Here is a 15,555-nt window from a genome sequence, read left to right as displayed (position 1 = left end):
CTTTTCATTGTCCACCACTATTTGCCATTTTTTAAAAATATTCATATGCTGCTCTCAAGATCACATCTCTCTCCTGGAAACTTAAAAGTCTTACCAGGACTGGTTGTGGTCGCTGTTCCCCAGTTCTTCTGGGTCCCAGGTGAACCCTTTCAGTTTGTAGCTTTGCATTTAACTTGTTTTGTCCCAACATTTGTGGGATCCATGTTTCAAAGAAACTCACCGTGTCTTTTCCCTCTATTCCTTCTCCCAATCCAATGATTCTTACATTGTTACGTCTGCTGAAATTTTCCATATGATCAATTCAGTTGTGTACCATGTTTTTGCTTTTTCTTCCAGTTTTGAACCTTTTATTTTGTCCAACTCAGCCTCCGAACGAGTCAATCATTCCATTAAGTCTTCCAAGACTTTTTTGATTTCCATTATCTTTTCCAATATGTCTTACATTGCTGAATCCACATTCATTGAGTGCATAAAATTTCCATTTTGTTCAGAATGTTGGTTATATCTTGGGCCAACCGCCCCCCCCCCCCCCCAGATCTGCAGGATTCAGCTGGTCCCAAGGCCTCTCCTGAGTCACTCCTCGTCAGATTTCCACTTGATGTTCCTGGCTGAGCTGTTGTTTCTTCAGTTTTTGCGATTGGTTGCCTTGGTCATTTGGCACTAGTTTTATCCATTTTTGACAAGAATTAGAGGGATGGAGAGCTATGGCACAGAGAAGAAGGCTGATGGGCTTGTTTTCTGTGCTGCAATGTTCAAAGATTTGTCAATGGCACAAACTGGTAAAAAACTTCACTTGCTTCACTTCCAATTCAGCAACCATTTGAATGAGAGAGCCCTGCACTGCTACATGCCTTAAAAATGTGCTGGAAGGTATCTCCAATCGTGACATTGCACCCAGGACCAGACTGGAAGGGCTCATGTAAACGCTGATCTTTAGCCAGTGGAAGAAATACCTACTTCATTTTTAAATACCTGACTGCTGCCTCCTGGTTTGCAAATTTTTGCTTATTTCTTAGTAATTTTTTTATATGCACCTTGTATCAAAGACATAGATTCTCAAGGTGGAGCATATGCTCCAACTCTGGGGAGTGGGAATATTTTCATGGGACGTGGGAATATTTTCATGGGACGTGGGAATATTTTCATGGGGCGTGGGAATATTTTCATGGGGCGTGGGAATATTTTCATGGGGCGTGAGGCTTAAAATATTTTAGTGGGGCATAGGAATTATTTGGGAAATAATTAAAAAGTTGGTTTGAAAAAATAAACTCATAGTGTTGGTGTGAAAGATGTGACTTGGCAACACCATCAGTACATCACAACTGTGGTAACTTCCAAGTAAAATCACTTTGTTTTTATTTTCATAACATATGTTTTTGCTCTTCTGATATTTCTGTTTCTCTTATTTTAACCACTGTTATCCTTGGTTAACATTATAATATTGTTTCTGACCGGTCTTATTATCATCCATTCCAAATGATCTCATTGGCAACGAGGATTCCAAATTATCTCAACAATCATGTCTTCATCCATACCCCTTTACTTTCTCAGTTCAGTAGTAAGTGAGACCTGTATCTGTATGTATCTTTGTGCACTAATGTATTGATGGGGGGGTCCGCCCAAGGTACCTGCCTGATGGGGACACCAAAATTGGGGAAAAAAATAGGAACTCCAGAAAGTAAAGCATGAGGCTAATGCAGTTTGATGCTCTCTCTGCGAGAAAGAATATGTCAGAACCACGCTGGTGTTTTTTTTTAAATTTTATTTAGGATCAGTATTCTTCCTTTTGAATCGATTATTACTTTTATTGTATTTTTCAATCCTAAGGCATAATAAAATATTGATTAATCTGTTTCAGGGAGCTCACGCCGTCATATATTCAAAATGAGTAGACCAAGGAAGCAAAAGGTTCATCAATATTCAGTGGAGTTCTTGAAGTTTGGGTTTTACCCGCTGTACACGATGAATGTGCACCTTTTTGTCTATAATGCCAACAGACTTTGACAAATGAATCAATGAAAGCAGGCTGTCTTGAAGCTCATAAAACACCTAATCATGTCAATTCGCAATTGGAATATTTTAAATCACTGAAAGAGAAGTTTGGAAATAGATCAAAAATCACTTCATTATTTGCTGCGCAAACTACAGCCCTGAATCTTACCCTTGAAGCTAGCTATGAAATTTCTCTGCTGATAGCAAAACATGGGAAAAATCATATGATTGGGGAGGAAATTATTAAACCTGCAATATCATTGTTTCACAAAACAGTTCTGCAAAAGGATGACAAAGATGTCCGAACAATGCCATTGAATAATAGTACTGTCTGCAACAGAATAGATAATATGGATCAAGATGTTGTGTTACAGGTTATATTATATTTTATATTATATAAATCTGTCTTTAAAAGAGATTGTGGGGGTTCAGTGCAGATCACTTCACAGAGTAGCAAAACATATTTAAAATGCAAGAGCTTTGCTGAAGCTAGACATTCAGGCACCAGTTATTTTTGCAAAGATAATGGAACTGCTTTGAAACTAATTTCAAAAACAGGTGCAAATACAAAAGTCCCTGGGCTCAAGTTCTGATAAAGATCTTTCAAGGATTGAGTTTGGAGCCTTGGGAGGGATTCTGGTTTTTACAAGCAGAGCGAGAAAGAGAAGTGGGTTCTGCAGTAGCTTTTGAGGCTGCAACATGGCAAGCTGGCAGGCTTGTTGAAAACCCCATTTTGAAGACTGGTTGCGAGTTCTGAGTTCAGCCTGTTGAAAAATCATTGTAGTCCTTACAAGAAGAAATGGCTGGCTAGAGTGTTTCTCCAGAGTGTTTCTCCTGAAATAAGGGAAACAAGAGAACTCTGTGGTGACCTGGAAGAAGAGGTCATTATTTGGAAAACCCATGATGGGACAAGTTTCTTCGGCAAGACACTGCATGACTGATCCAATGAGTAACAAATATCTCTCTCAAACCAACAAAAACCTTCCTGAATGGTAACCATTTAACTTTAAGCACCAGAGCCTGGTGAAAATTCATAAATGTTAAATTCTGTGCACAGTATAAGAATTGCCTGATACCAGTGAACTTGGAGAAGTGAGAAGTGAATGATTGGATTATTAAAGCAAAGAACTTTCCTGAACATATAAACACTACATACACGTGCACTTAGAATTAGAAGGGGATTAAATTAGGTTAAGTTAATAGTAATAAGTTAAAGTTTGATCCTGTTTTTATGTTTAAAAAAAAATTAAAAGCAACTTTTGTTTTGTCTTGATGAATTTCTATTGCTGCTGGGTTTTGGGGTCCTCTGGGCTTGTAACAAAGTGGGGGATCATCCATATTGGATTTAAATATTTGGAGTTTTGGGATCTTAAGCTTTTGGAGTTTTTGTGATTTATTATTTAATTAGTTTTTCCAAGCTGTGGAAAAACAGTAGCAATGGATGTTAGTATATTTTTGTCACAACCATCACCTGTGGAGCTGCAGAGAAAAAGAAAAGAGGAACTTATAGTCATTGCTAAGGAATTAAAGATGGCTGAAGTTAAGCACTGGATGAAGAAAATACAAATACAGAGGATTATAGTGAAATATATAGGTGAGGGAAAATTTGTTGAGAAAGAATTAGACAATTTTCCAGAAGATACATCTTGTGATAGTACAGATTCTATCACCAATGTGTATATGTACAGATTGTAGTGTAGGATGACTGTGATTGACTGGACCATATCACATGTAGGTCGACCAGTCCAGAATGACCTGGTCTGGCTAGGAGCAATCCTTTAAGACCTGCCAGTAGGTGTGGCTACACTCTCAGCCAATCACAGTCATCCTACACGACCATCTGTACATATACACATTGGTGATAGAATCTGTACTATCACTCATCTTTTGAATTGGAATTGGAGAAATGGAGGGTGGTAGAAGCGGGAGTTTGAATTGCAGAAACAAATACGAGGCAGAGGAAGCTGAAAAACAGGGAGGATGATGATCAACAGGATACATGAGACAGAGTAAGCTGAAAATCTGATGGAATATGAGTTAGAGATAGCTGAAAAATTGAGGGTGGATGATGAAAGACAAAATTTTTTTGACTGAACAAATTGAAAGAGACAGACAGTTTCAATTAGAGAAGTTAAAAATTGAGATAGAGGGAGAATTGAGGCTGTAACTCCTGGGAGAGGTTTTTGGCTAGTAGAGTGGTAAATCTAGTTCCTCCTTTTGATGAGGGAGATATAAATACATATTTTCAGCTTTTTGAAAAGGTTACTGAGAGCTCAAGCTGGCCAAAAGAAAAATGGCCTCTTATGCTCTAAAGTGCACTTGGAGAAGTGAGAAGTGAATGATTGGACTATTAAGGCAAAGAACTTTCCTGAACATATGCACACTACATGCACATGCTCTTAGAATTAGAAGGGGATTAAGTTAGGTAAATTAAGTTAATAGTAATAAATTAAAGTTTGATCCTCTTTTTATGTTTAAAGAAAATTAAAAGTAACTTTTGTTTAAGTAACCATTTGTCTTGGTGAATTTCTATTGCTGCTGGGATCCTCTGGGCTTGTAACAGTTGAAAAACTGCTTATTGAGAAGTTGAAATCACACACATTATCAATACAACTGAATGAATCTACCCTATGGGACAGTGAGGCTCTATTATTGGCATACTTGAGATATATTGATCAGAAAGAGTTTCAAGAACAGATATTGTTTTGTGAATCATTATAAACAACCACTACTACCATTGATGTCTACAGCAAGCTCAAAAATGATTTGGATGAAAATGAAATACCAAAAGGAAACATTGTATCTTGTGCTGCTGTTGGTGCACCTGGTATGATGGGTGAAAAAAACCAGGATGTTTAAAATTAATGAAAGATGAAAATCCAAACATGTTGGTTGTGCATTGTGTTATCCACTGAGAAAATTTAGTTGCCAAGAAAGTTTCCCCTGTTCTACACAAGATACTGCATTCTGTGATCGTGTATCATTGCCATCAAAGCTAATGCCAAATGTGAATGTCTGTTTAAGCAGTTTTTTTGTCAATAAAAATGTAGAACATGTAAGATTATTGGTTCACATTGAAGTAAGGGAAACTGCTTCAAAATGTTTATGGAACTGTTTGATCTCCTCAGTGAATTTTTGAAGGACAAACCTGAAATGAAGCTCTTGCTAATGACAGGTGGCAAAGCTTATGTAAGTAATGCACAATTTTAAACCACTCTCTCCCTCTCTTCCCTTTTGGCTTTGATTTTAGAATCAGAATTTATTGTTATGAATATGTTGTTTTATGGCAGCATTACAGGTGCAAAATTGCTATAAATTACATTAATAATAACCAAATTAGAGAAAGAGTAGTGTCTGGTTCATTGTCCATTCAGGAATCTGATAGCGGAGGGAAATTAGCTGTTTTTGTACCACTATATGTTTGTCTTCATGCTCCTGTACCTCTTTGCTGAAGATATTAGTGGGAAGATAGCATCGCATGGTTGGTGAAAGTCCTTGTGGATAGAAGCTGCATTCTTAAAGATCAACAAATCTCAGTATTTGCAACCATGGAACTTCTAAACTGATATTAAATTTCATCAAAATGCATGAGTCTGGCATGCATGTGACTCTAGACCAGGGGTCTCAAAATCAATTTACCCGGGGGCCGCTGGAAGTAGAGTCTGGGTGAGGCTGGGCCGCATCAGATTTTCCACAAGAAAAGCTCTTACAAAAACATTCCAATGTTATCAAATTTCTTTATTTTTATTTTTTAACACAAAATAAGATGAAAAAATAAATAAATTAACAATTCATAAGAAAAAAATAAAATCAATCAGTAATAAATAAATAAAATGAAAATAATAATAATACAGCAGATATTCTTTGGCTTGGCTTCGCGGACGAAGATTTATGGAGGGGGTAAAAAGTCCACGTCAGCTGCAGGCTCGTTTGTGGCTGACCAGTCCGATGCGGGACAGGCAGACACGATTGCAGCGGTTGCAAGGGAAAATTGGTTGGTTGGGGTTGGGTGTTGGGTTTTTCCTCCTTTGCCTTTTGTCAGTGAGGTGGGCTCTGCGGTCTTCTTCAAAGGAGGCTGCTGCCCGCCAAACTGTGAGGCGCCAAGATGCACGGTTTGAGGCGTTATCAGCCCACTGGCGGTGGTCAATGTGGCAGGCACCAAGAGATTTCTTTAGGCAGTCCTTGTACCTTTTCTTTGGTGCACCTCTGTCACGGTGGCCAGTGGAGAGCTCGCCATATAATACGATCTTGGGAAGGCGATGGTCCTCCATTCTGGAGACGTGACCCATCCAGCGCAGCTGGATCTTCAGCAGCGTGGACTCGATGCTGTCGACCTCTGCCATCTCGAGTACCTCGACGTTAGGGGCGTGAGCGCTCCAATGGATGTTGAGGATGGAGCGGAGACAACGCTGGTGGAAGCGTTCTAGGAGCCGTAGGTGGTGCCGGTAGAGGACCCATGATTCGGAGCCGAACAGGAGTGTGGGTATGACAACGTATAAGCGTATACATAGATACTTAGATAAGCGTATACAGAGCCGTTGTCATACCCACAGCAGATATAAAGACTGAAGAAAACACATATAGTTGCTGACTGGAGAAATGTAATTATTATTATTCAGATTCAAATGTCTGTATTAACAGTTCTTTAATCTTTAACTTTCTGAACATGAATGGAACATTGAACATAAACTGTTATGAACATGTTTTCTTCTGCCTACTTCTTACTGCTAGAGATCTGGCAGCGCTTCCTCTCGCATAGCCAAGCCACAACTTCCGGGTTCAGACTAGACGCCGAAGCGCGTGAAGCGGAGCGGCTGCAGAAATTGCGCATGTGCTGCGTGAATATAATGACAAATAGAAAATGCACACAAATATTCATATATTCACAATAAGCCCAGCTGATGTCCCGCCCCCGAGAGCAATATACCCCACTGTGATTGGTAGGTTCGTTCAGCTCCGCACACAACACTGAAAAGTGCCAATCATATCAAACTCGCGGGCCGCACTAACATTAAACTTTCATATTAAGGCGGGGCCACAAACTATCGTCCCGAGGGCCGCAGTTGGCCCGCGGGCCGCAAGCTTGAGACCCCTGCTCTAGACCCATGATAATATGGATTGTAATATTCCATTATACCTGTGTTCCTTCTCCAGTAACATTTGCTTACATTGTGACCTTTTTAAAAGTAAGGTTTGCCTGCTTCTCCACATAGTTGCAATTTCTCACAGTCTTCTGTATTATTTAAAGAGTAAATGTGAACAATTTTAAAGGATGCTGATATATAAATAAACTACCTCCTTGGAGGTTTTGTGGTTAAAACCACTCATGAAGACATTACACGGATGACTATGTTGAAATTGTCCAACAAGCCATGCAAGTGTGTCAAAATGGTTTGTTTGGTTTGTTGAAACATGACAGTACAATCACCCAAAGGACCGCAATGGTTCAGGAATGGAGCTCACCAGTACCTTCTCAAGGGCAATAGGGAAGAGTAATGAATGTTGGTGCAAGCCAAGACCTATACATCTATAAACTATATTTATTTTTTTTTAAACTGGAATGTTGAAGTAACTTGATAACAAAGGTGCTGTTATTTTGCTTGACAGGGTTGCAAGTTCTCGATGCCAGTTCTTGATTTCATGTGCAAAATAGCATATAATACCCTATCTCCAAAATTCTGTTCAACTGGCTCAGTATTTCTGAGGAGAAACTAATCCCATGATTGATTGACAATTCAGTCAATGTAGGAATAAAATATCCTTCTTAATAAACTAAATGTCTGGGAGCAATATTTTCTTGCATCCAAATGAATTAATTTGAACTGAAGTAGCATTCCCCTCTAGAAATGGTTAAATCATGACTGGCAGAATTCCTGTGATTACTCTTTCAGTCTCACAAGTATCTCTTTGTGATATCACATTAAAGACTTTCTTAAGCAAGCTTTAATATGTTGGATTTAATAGATCTACAGCAGTAACTACACTGACAAAATTGGCAACTGTCATTAATTGCTTGTGACTTAATGTATTACTTTATAGTCTCAACTATTTACAGCCTGATCAATCTTTGGGAATTGACATCATGACCGAAAGCAGAATTTTAGAATACTTTGAAGGGAACAGGTTCCATCTTTGTATTTGTAACTAAATTAGGCTGAACATATTTGTAACATTTATCAATCACCAATATTATGGTCACCAAGGCTCTGAAACTTTATTTCATTTGATCACAAGGAGAGCAGCACATCCCAGTCACCAAACCTGCTCTTCCAAATTCCACACAGATAGTTAAAACAAAAACACAATTCTGGAGCAACTAAGCAGGTAAACAGTGTCATTTAAATAGCAAAGATAAAGAAATATAACCAATGTTTCAGGTTTGAGCCCTTCATCAAAGTATGAACAAAAGGATGGTAGGCGCCTGATTGAAAAGGTGAGGTGGGGGCACCATGGCAGCAAAGGCAGGAGGTAATAGGTGGAGAAGGTGGGGGGGCGGCACAGCAGCAATTGGGGAGGAGGGATGGCTAAGTGAATAGAAAGGGAAAAGGGTGCAGAGCTGAAGGAAAGAAGACAGAGGGAAGGGAGAGGGAAATAAAAGCAGGTTAACAGAATTCAGAGATGTCGATATTAATGCCATCCAGCTGCAGAGTGCCCAGATGGAAAATCAGGTGTTGTTCCTCCAAATTATAGATAGACTTGGTCTGTACATGAAGCCATGGACAGACATGTGAGTATGGGATGTGAGTCAGAACTGAACTGGTTGGCCACTGGGAGTCCCTGTCACTGGTGCTTATAAAGGGAAGCAATCACCCAATCTGCACCCAGTCTCTCTGATGTAGAGAATGCCATAAAGGGAGCACCGGATATAGTAAATCAATTCTGCTGATACACAAGTGAAGTGTTGCTTCACATGAAAGGCCTGTTTGGGGCCTCAGACTGTAGTGAGGGAGGAAGTGTATGCAAGTATGGCAATTCCTGGGGCCACAGTGGAAGGTGCCCGGGGGGGTGGAAGTTGGTAGGGAGGAATGAGTGCACAAGAGAGTCACAGAGGGAGCGATCCTTATGGAAGGCAGAGAGGAGAGGGGCAAAATGTGTCTGGTAGTGAGATCCCGTTGTAAGTGTCGGAAAGTGCTGGATGCAGAGGCTGGTGGTGTTTGTTGCTTGTTGGGGCAGAGGGGGCCAGAGCAGATGAGTGGGAAATGGAGGAGATGTAGGTGAGGGCTGAACTGATGGTGGTGTAGGGGAAGTCACATTTGAGGAAGAAGATAGACATTTCCGATTATCTGGACTGAAAGACCCCATCTTAGGAACAGATGTGGCAGAGATGGAGAATTTGTGAGAAGGGAATAGAATCCTTGCAGGGACAGAGTGTGAGGAAGTATAATCGAGGTATTTGTGGGAATTGGTGGGTTTGTAATATATGTTGATGGAAACCTTGTCTCTCGAGATGGAGACGGAGATCCAGAAAGGGAGAGTATTGTTGGTGGTGAGTTTGAAATCAGGGTGGAAGATGGCAGCAAAGGGGAGGAGTCATATGATGGAGTAGTGGCTGGTAGGGGAATACCAGCCCTTTCCAGAAAAGAAGAAATAAAGTGAAGAAAATACAAAGTTCAAGAAATACAGAACATAACAAATAAAAGATAAAGTTGTAGAGAAAAGAAAGAAAATGGCACCTAAGAAGGAAAAAGTAAAAACAATGGGGAAAAAAGAAGAAAAGACGCCAGAAAAAAAAGGCCTTAGCTGCATGAAGAAACAGGGAGCCGTCGTGGAGAAGAGAACCCGTTCTCCGAGATTGGTGACAACCCCGCAGAGTCGTAACCCCCTGACCTCTGGACTACAAAAATGGTTCTCTAACCCAAACAAAAGTGCGCAACGCGCTTTACTAAGGAGAAAGAGAACACCGACGGGAGGGGGCTCAGCCGAGAAGTGGGCAAACACAACGCGACCAGCTGAGGGATGCCCAACACCAGGGCTCTCAGCTGGAAGAAGAGGAAAGCGACAGGAAAGGGAGTGAAAGGAAAGAAGAGCAGCAGCAGGAGGCCAAACAGATGAGTAGCCCAGAAGAAGAGGACCAACAGCAAGAAGAAGCCCAGCAAAGTGAGACAAGCAACCCATCAGGAAAGTCAGAAGAGACACAGATACAAGGAAGAGAAGAAGAAGAAACAAACACAGGTACAAACACAGAAGAGGAAGAAAAAGACCAAGATCTGCATAGAGAAATAGAAGGTAAAACAGATGGACAGAATATAGATAAAGTTTTTTTTCCAAGAACAAATGAGGGCATTAAAAGAATGGTTGACATTAGAATTTAGTGAAATTAAAATAAAAATGAAAAGTACAGAAGAAAAAGTGAGTAGAATAGAGCTGGTCATGACAGAAATAGGGAAAAGATTAGAAAATGTGGAAGAACGAGAAACGGCTGTAGAAATGGAAGTGAATGACCTAAGAAGAAAATTGGAAGAAAGTGACAAAAAAGTTAGAGTCACAAGAGTTGTTCGCTCAGAAAATTGATATGATGGAAAATTATAGTAGGCGAAACAACATAAAAATAGCAGGAAACTCATCTCACTGAAGTGGAACATAAAAAATTAAAGAAAGACTGGGTAGGGCACGTAGCAGCAGCATCATATAATTCAAAAGCTAGGGCTGTGGCTATATTAATTAATAAAAATGTACCAATCAAAATAGAGGAGGAAATAATAGATCCAGCAGGGAGGTATGTAATGATAAAGAGTCAAATATATTCAGAATTTTGGAATTTGCTCAATATATTTGCACCTAATGAAGAGGATCAAAAGTTTATTCAAGATATTTTTTTGAAGATTGTAGATACACAAGGGAATATATTGATAGGAGAGGATTTTATCCTTAATTTGGATCCAATGTTGGATAAAACTGGACAAAAGACCAGCAGAAAGAATAAAGTGGCCAAATTATTTGAGTAGGCATAAAACATACTCAAGGATTGATATGTTTTTGTTGTCGGCCCATATTCAAGGGAGAGTTAGGAAAACTGAATATAAAGCTAGATTGCTATCTGATCATTCACCCCTGTTATTAGCAATAGAACTGGAGGACATCCCACCAAGAACATATGATGTAGGTTAAATGCCATACTACTTAAAAGGCAAGAATTTAGAGAATTTATTGAACGCCAAATTAAAACGTACTTTGAAATAAATACGGAATCAGTGAAAGACAAATTTATATTATGGGATGCAATGAAAGCTTTCATTAGAGGGCAGATAATAAGTTATGTAACTAAGATGAAAAAGAACTACAATCGAGAAATAGAACAGTTGGAAAGGGAGATAGTAAGTACAGAAAAGGAACTAGCAACAAGGGATGATATAACAAAAAGAAGAGAATTGCCGGACAAAAAAATAAAATGCGAAACATTACAAACATATAAGGTGGAGAAGAACATAATGAAAATAAAGCAAAAGTATTCTGAACTAGGAGAAAAAACACAAAATATTAGCCTGGCAACTTAGAACAAGCTAAAATAACTCTATTGGCATCAAGGAAAAAGGACAAACAAATTACATATAATCCAATGGAGATTAATGAGAACTTTAAGGAATTTTATGAACAATTATACCAAACTGAGAACAAGGGAAAAGATGATAAAATTTAAGTTTTTAGCTCAAATTTAACTGCCAAAATAGCAAGAAGAGGAGCAAAACAAACTGATAAAACCATTTGAAATAGAGGAAGTGCAGGATATATTAAAAAGCTGCTGAACAATAAAATACCTGGAGAGGATGGATTCCCAATAGAATTCTATAAAACATTTTCTTTGGCTTGGCTTCGCGGACGAAGATTTATGGAGGGGGTAAAGAGTTATTAATTCCTCCTCGCCTGGAAGTAATGAACCAGATAAAAGAAACACAAAACTTGCCAGATTCATGTAAGACAGCAATAATTACAGTAATACCAAAGACGGGGAAGGATCCACTAACACCAACATCATAGAGAACAATAGCTCTACTTAATTCAGATTATAAGATAATCGCAAAATTATTAGCAAACAGATAGGCTAACTGTGTACCTAAAACAAGATCAATCTGGATTTATTAAGAAAAGACAAATAGAGGATAATGTCTGTAAATGTATTAATTTAATTCATGCAGTTCAAGGAAATAAGATGCCAACAGTGGCTGTTGCTTTAGACACAGAAAAAGCTTTTGACAGGGTAGAATGGAATTATTTATTCAAAGTATTAGAGGTTCAATCTACCAGAAAAATATAATAATTGGAATAAAGCAATGGACCATTAGCGAAGGTAACGGTAAATGGATATGTATCAAACCTATTTAAATTAAGTAGGTCAACTAGACAGGGATGGCCATTATCTCCCTCATTGTTCACTTTAGCAATAGAACCACTGGCAGAAGTTGAGCTAATTGATGGTGTATAAGGCAGCTCCGATGTAGTCATCAATAAAACGGTAGAAGAGTTGCGGGGTCTTGCTTGTGTTGGCATGCAGTATGGATTGATCCACAAAGCCCACAAACAGGCAGGTGTAACTAAGACCCATGTACTTCTTCTTCAGAGAAGTACAACATCTGTATTGGCTCTTGAGAATCTCTGGTGCATTATCACTCAATGTGGAGAAGGACTATTTGAGATGGCATTAAGAATCTCAAGACCATTCATTGGGAGAACACTGCATAAGCAGCAGAAGGTGAGGATGAGCTTACAAACTATCCATCTGCCTTTCCCACCAAGTGTCTCTTTTCTCAATGTGGAAGAGTCTTTGGTTCCCAGATTCAGCTCATTTACTCTGTCTGCCTACAAAAAAAAGCAGTGAAAACAAGTTATCCTGGATCTTGAGGGAATGACTAACAAAATAAAAATGCTTTTTTACAGGTGTAAATGTGCTCCATTGAACAATATTGTTGAGTTTTATTTTTTCTATCTCATTTAAATTATTTATATAATACAAATTTAAAAATACAATGAAAATCCATAATGAAGTGTCTATTCAATCATCGGATACATCAGAACAAGTATATAAATTGAAAAACACATCCATGAATCATAGGCTGGATAGTATATTATATTCAAACAAAAGAAGAAAAAAAAGAGTGAAAAAGAGAAAAAGATAAGAAAAATAAAAAATCAATACTGAAATGGAAAGTAAGCGATAATCTGCATAGAGAGAAACTTTATGTTCAATACCCCCTCCTCCATATCCCAAGACATCCATACTCTCTCTGAGTGCAATTGTTAATGGTTCAATGGCCAAATAAAAAAGTAATCAACTTAAAGGCCAACATGAGGATGCCATGTTCCAGAATGAAAGGCTGTGATTGTTGTGAATTAGTAAGAATTTTAGCAGTTGGACATGAGTACAGTAATTTAATCCATGTAATAAAATCAGCAAAATCATAAATAAATATGACCATTCTACTCATTCAAATGCTGTTCCTGCATCCAATGAGAGAACACATTCAAGATCCTTGTCAGAAGGCAAATAAATAATACTTAATAAACAATGTATGTTAAAATAGGAATATCTTTTTAATAAACCCTGTCTGGCCTTCAGAAATAATTAGTTGTAAAATAATTTCCATCCTATTGAGCAAAACTTTTGCTAAAATTTTAACATCAAAATTCAATAGAGAAATTGGTCTATAGAAGGAACATTCAGTTATATCTTTACCCTTCTTCGCTATTAAACATATACAAGTTTCGTTGAATGATTCTGGAAGTTTACCCTGTTTGAACAAATCAGCTAACACCAAAACTAATTAAGGTGACAACTTAGAGAATGATTTTAAAAATTCTACTAGAAACCCATCAGAAACTGTCATAATGAAATAGGAGCCATTATTTCCTTCTGTGAGATAGGTTAATCTAGACTAGTTGGACTATCTGAAGATATCATGGGAATATTTAACCGTTCTGAAAAATATTACTGTCATTTATACACCCAAAAGATTAAAGTTGAGAGTAAAATTTCCTAAATGTATCATTTATTTCAGAATGAACTGATGTCATGTTACCATTATCTTTACGAATCTTTGTAATATGTTGTTTAGCTCCAAATCCTGTAAATTGGTTAGCCAAGAACTTACCAGATTTATCTTCTTGATTTTAAATGTGTAATTAAGCTTCAATAATTGAGATGTGCATTCAAAGCCAAACAACTTCAGGTAAATTGTATCAAACATAAGAAATTAGATTCCCTTGTCTGGGAAAGGGATAGGAAACATTTCATTCAGATCTTGAAATTCTGACCTATAGGCAGAGGAGAGCATTAGAAAAAAACAGCAGTAATGCATACCACCCTCTAATTCCACTCTTCCTTTGCTTGGCTGATCTTCTAGCTCAAATCCACTTTCCTGCTCAACCCTTAATCAGCAAACAAATACCCATTGATTCCAGTCTTGAATATACAAGATATACAAGTATCCAAGGACAGATCCAAAAGGTTTACAACACTCTGAGGAATAAATTTCTCCTTGTCTCCATTAATATGACCAACCTTAATCCTGAGATTACATCCCCAGCTCTTAATTCTCCAACTTGAAGGAACAACCTCTTAACACTTCTCAGGACATTGCATATTTAAGTGTGATCTTTACCTCATTCTTCTAAATTCCAAGCCGTACTGACTGATGCTGCTAGTTTCTTTTCATAGGACATTTAACAAGATAATGTTTTTTTTTAAAAAGTCACCAAACAAAAAATACTCCACTGTGGTCTTATACAACTTTACCATTACATCCCAACTCCTTGAAGGCCAATATGCTAAAAGCTCTCTTTACAACCTTATCCACCTGTGAGACCACTTTCAGGGAATTATGTATCTGCTTTTCTAGATCCCTCTGTTCTACTGCACTCCTCAGTGCCCTACCATTTATTGTGAATGTCCTTTCTTGGTTTGTCCTTTCAAAATGCAACACCTCACACTTGTCTGCATTAAATTCCACCTCCCATTTTTCACTCCATTTTTACAGCTGATCCAGATTCCTCTGCAAGCTTTATAAACCTTCTTCATTGTCCACAACATGTCCAATCTTCGTGTGATCTGCAAGTTCAAGTTATTTTTATTTATATAGCACATTTTTTCAACTTGCATTAACCAAAGTGCTGTAAAAACCAAGGCAATCAATTGAAACGAGTACAACTATTTACAGAACGGATTCTTCTTTCTTTGGCTTGGCTTCGCGGACGAAGATTTATGGAGGGGTAAATGTCCACGTCAGCTGCAGGCTCATTTGTGGCTGACAAGTCTGATGCGGGACAGGCAGACACGGTTGCAGCGGTTGAAGGGGAAAATTGGTTGGTTGGGTGTTGGGTTTTTCCTCCTTTGTCTTTTGTCAGTGAGGTGGGCTCTACGGTCTTCTTCAGAGGAGGTTGCTGCCCGCCAAACTGTGAGGCGCCAAGATGCACGGTTTGAGGTGATATCAGCCCACTGGCGGTGGTCAATGTGGCAGGCATCAAGAGATTTCTTTAGGCAGTCCTTGTACCTCTTCTTTGGTGCACCTCTGTCACGGTGGCCAGTGGAGAGCTCGCCATATAACACGATTTTGGGAAGGCGATGGTCCTCCA

At 38.6% G+C, this 15,555-nt stretch overlaps 1 protein-coding gene across 1 annotated transcript in view; it reads left to right on the top strand.

Annotated features, from left to right (window-relative positions):
* Positions 1–2,015: 2,015 nt before the first annotated feature.
* Positions 2,016–15,555, top strand: part of LOC138752029 (protein phosphatase Slingshot homolog 3-like) — a 69,172-nt gene continuing 55,632 nt past the window's right edge. The window contains exons 1-3 of the mRNA XM_069915185.1: positions 2,016–2,316; positions 3,401–3,586; positions 5,152–5,181. Of these exons, the coding sequence (XP_069771286.1) occupies positions 2,016–2,316; positions 3,401–3,586; positions 5,152–5,181 (517 nt within the window). The remainder of the gene's footprint in view (positions 2,317–3,400; positions 3,587–5,151; positions 5,182–15,555) is intronic.

Source organism: Narcine bancroftii, chromosome 1, assembly GCF_036971445.1.
Source record: "Narcine bancroftii isolate sNarBan1 chromosome 1, sNarBan1.hap1, whole genome shotgun sequence".
NCBI classification, from domain to species: domain Eukaryota; kingdom Metazoa; phylum Chordata; class Chondrichthyes; order Torpediniformes; family Narcinidae; genus Narcine; species Narcine bancroftii.
This window is presented reverse-complemented; position numbering and strand designations above follow the sequence as displayed.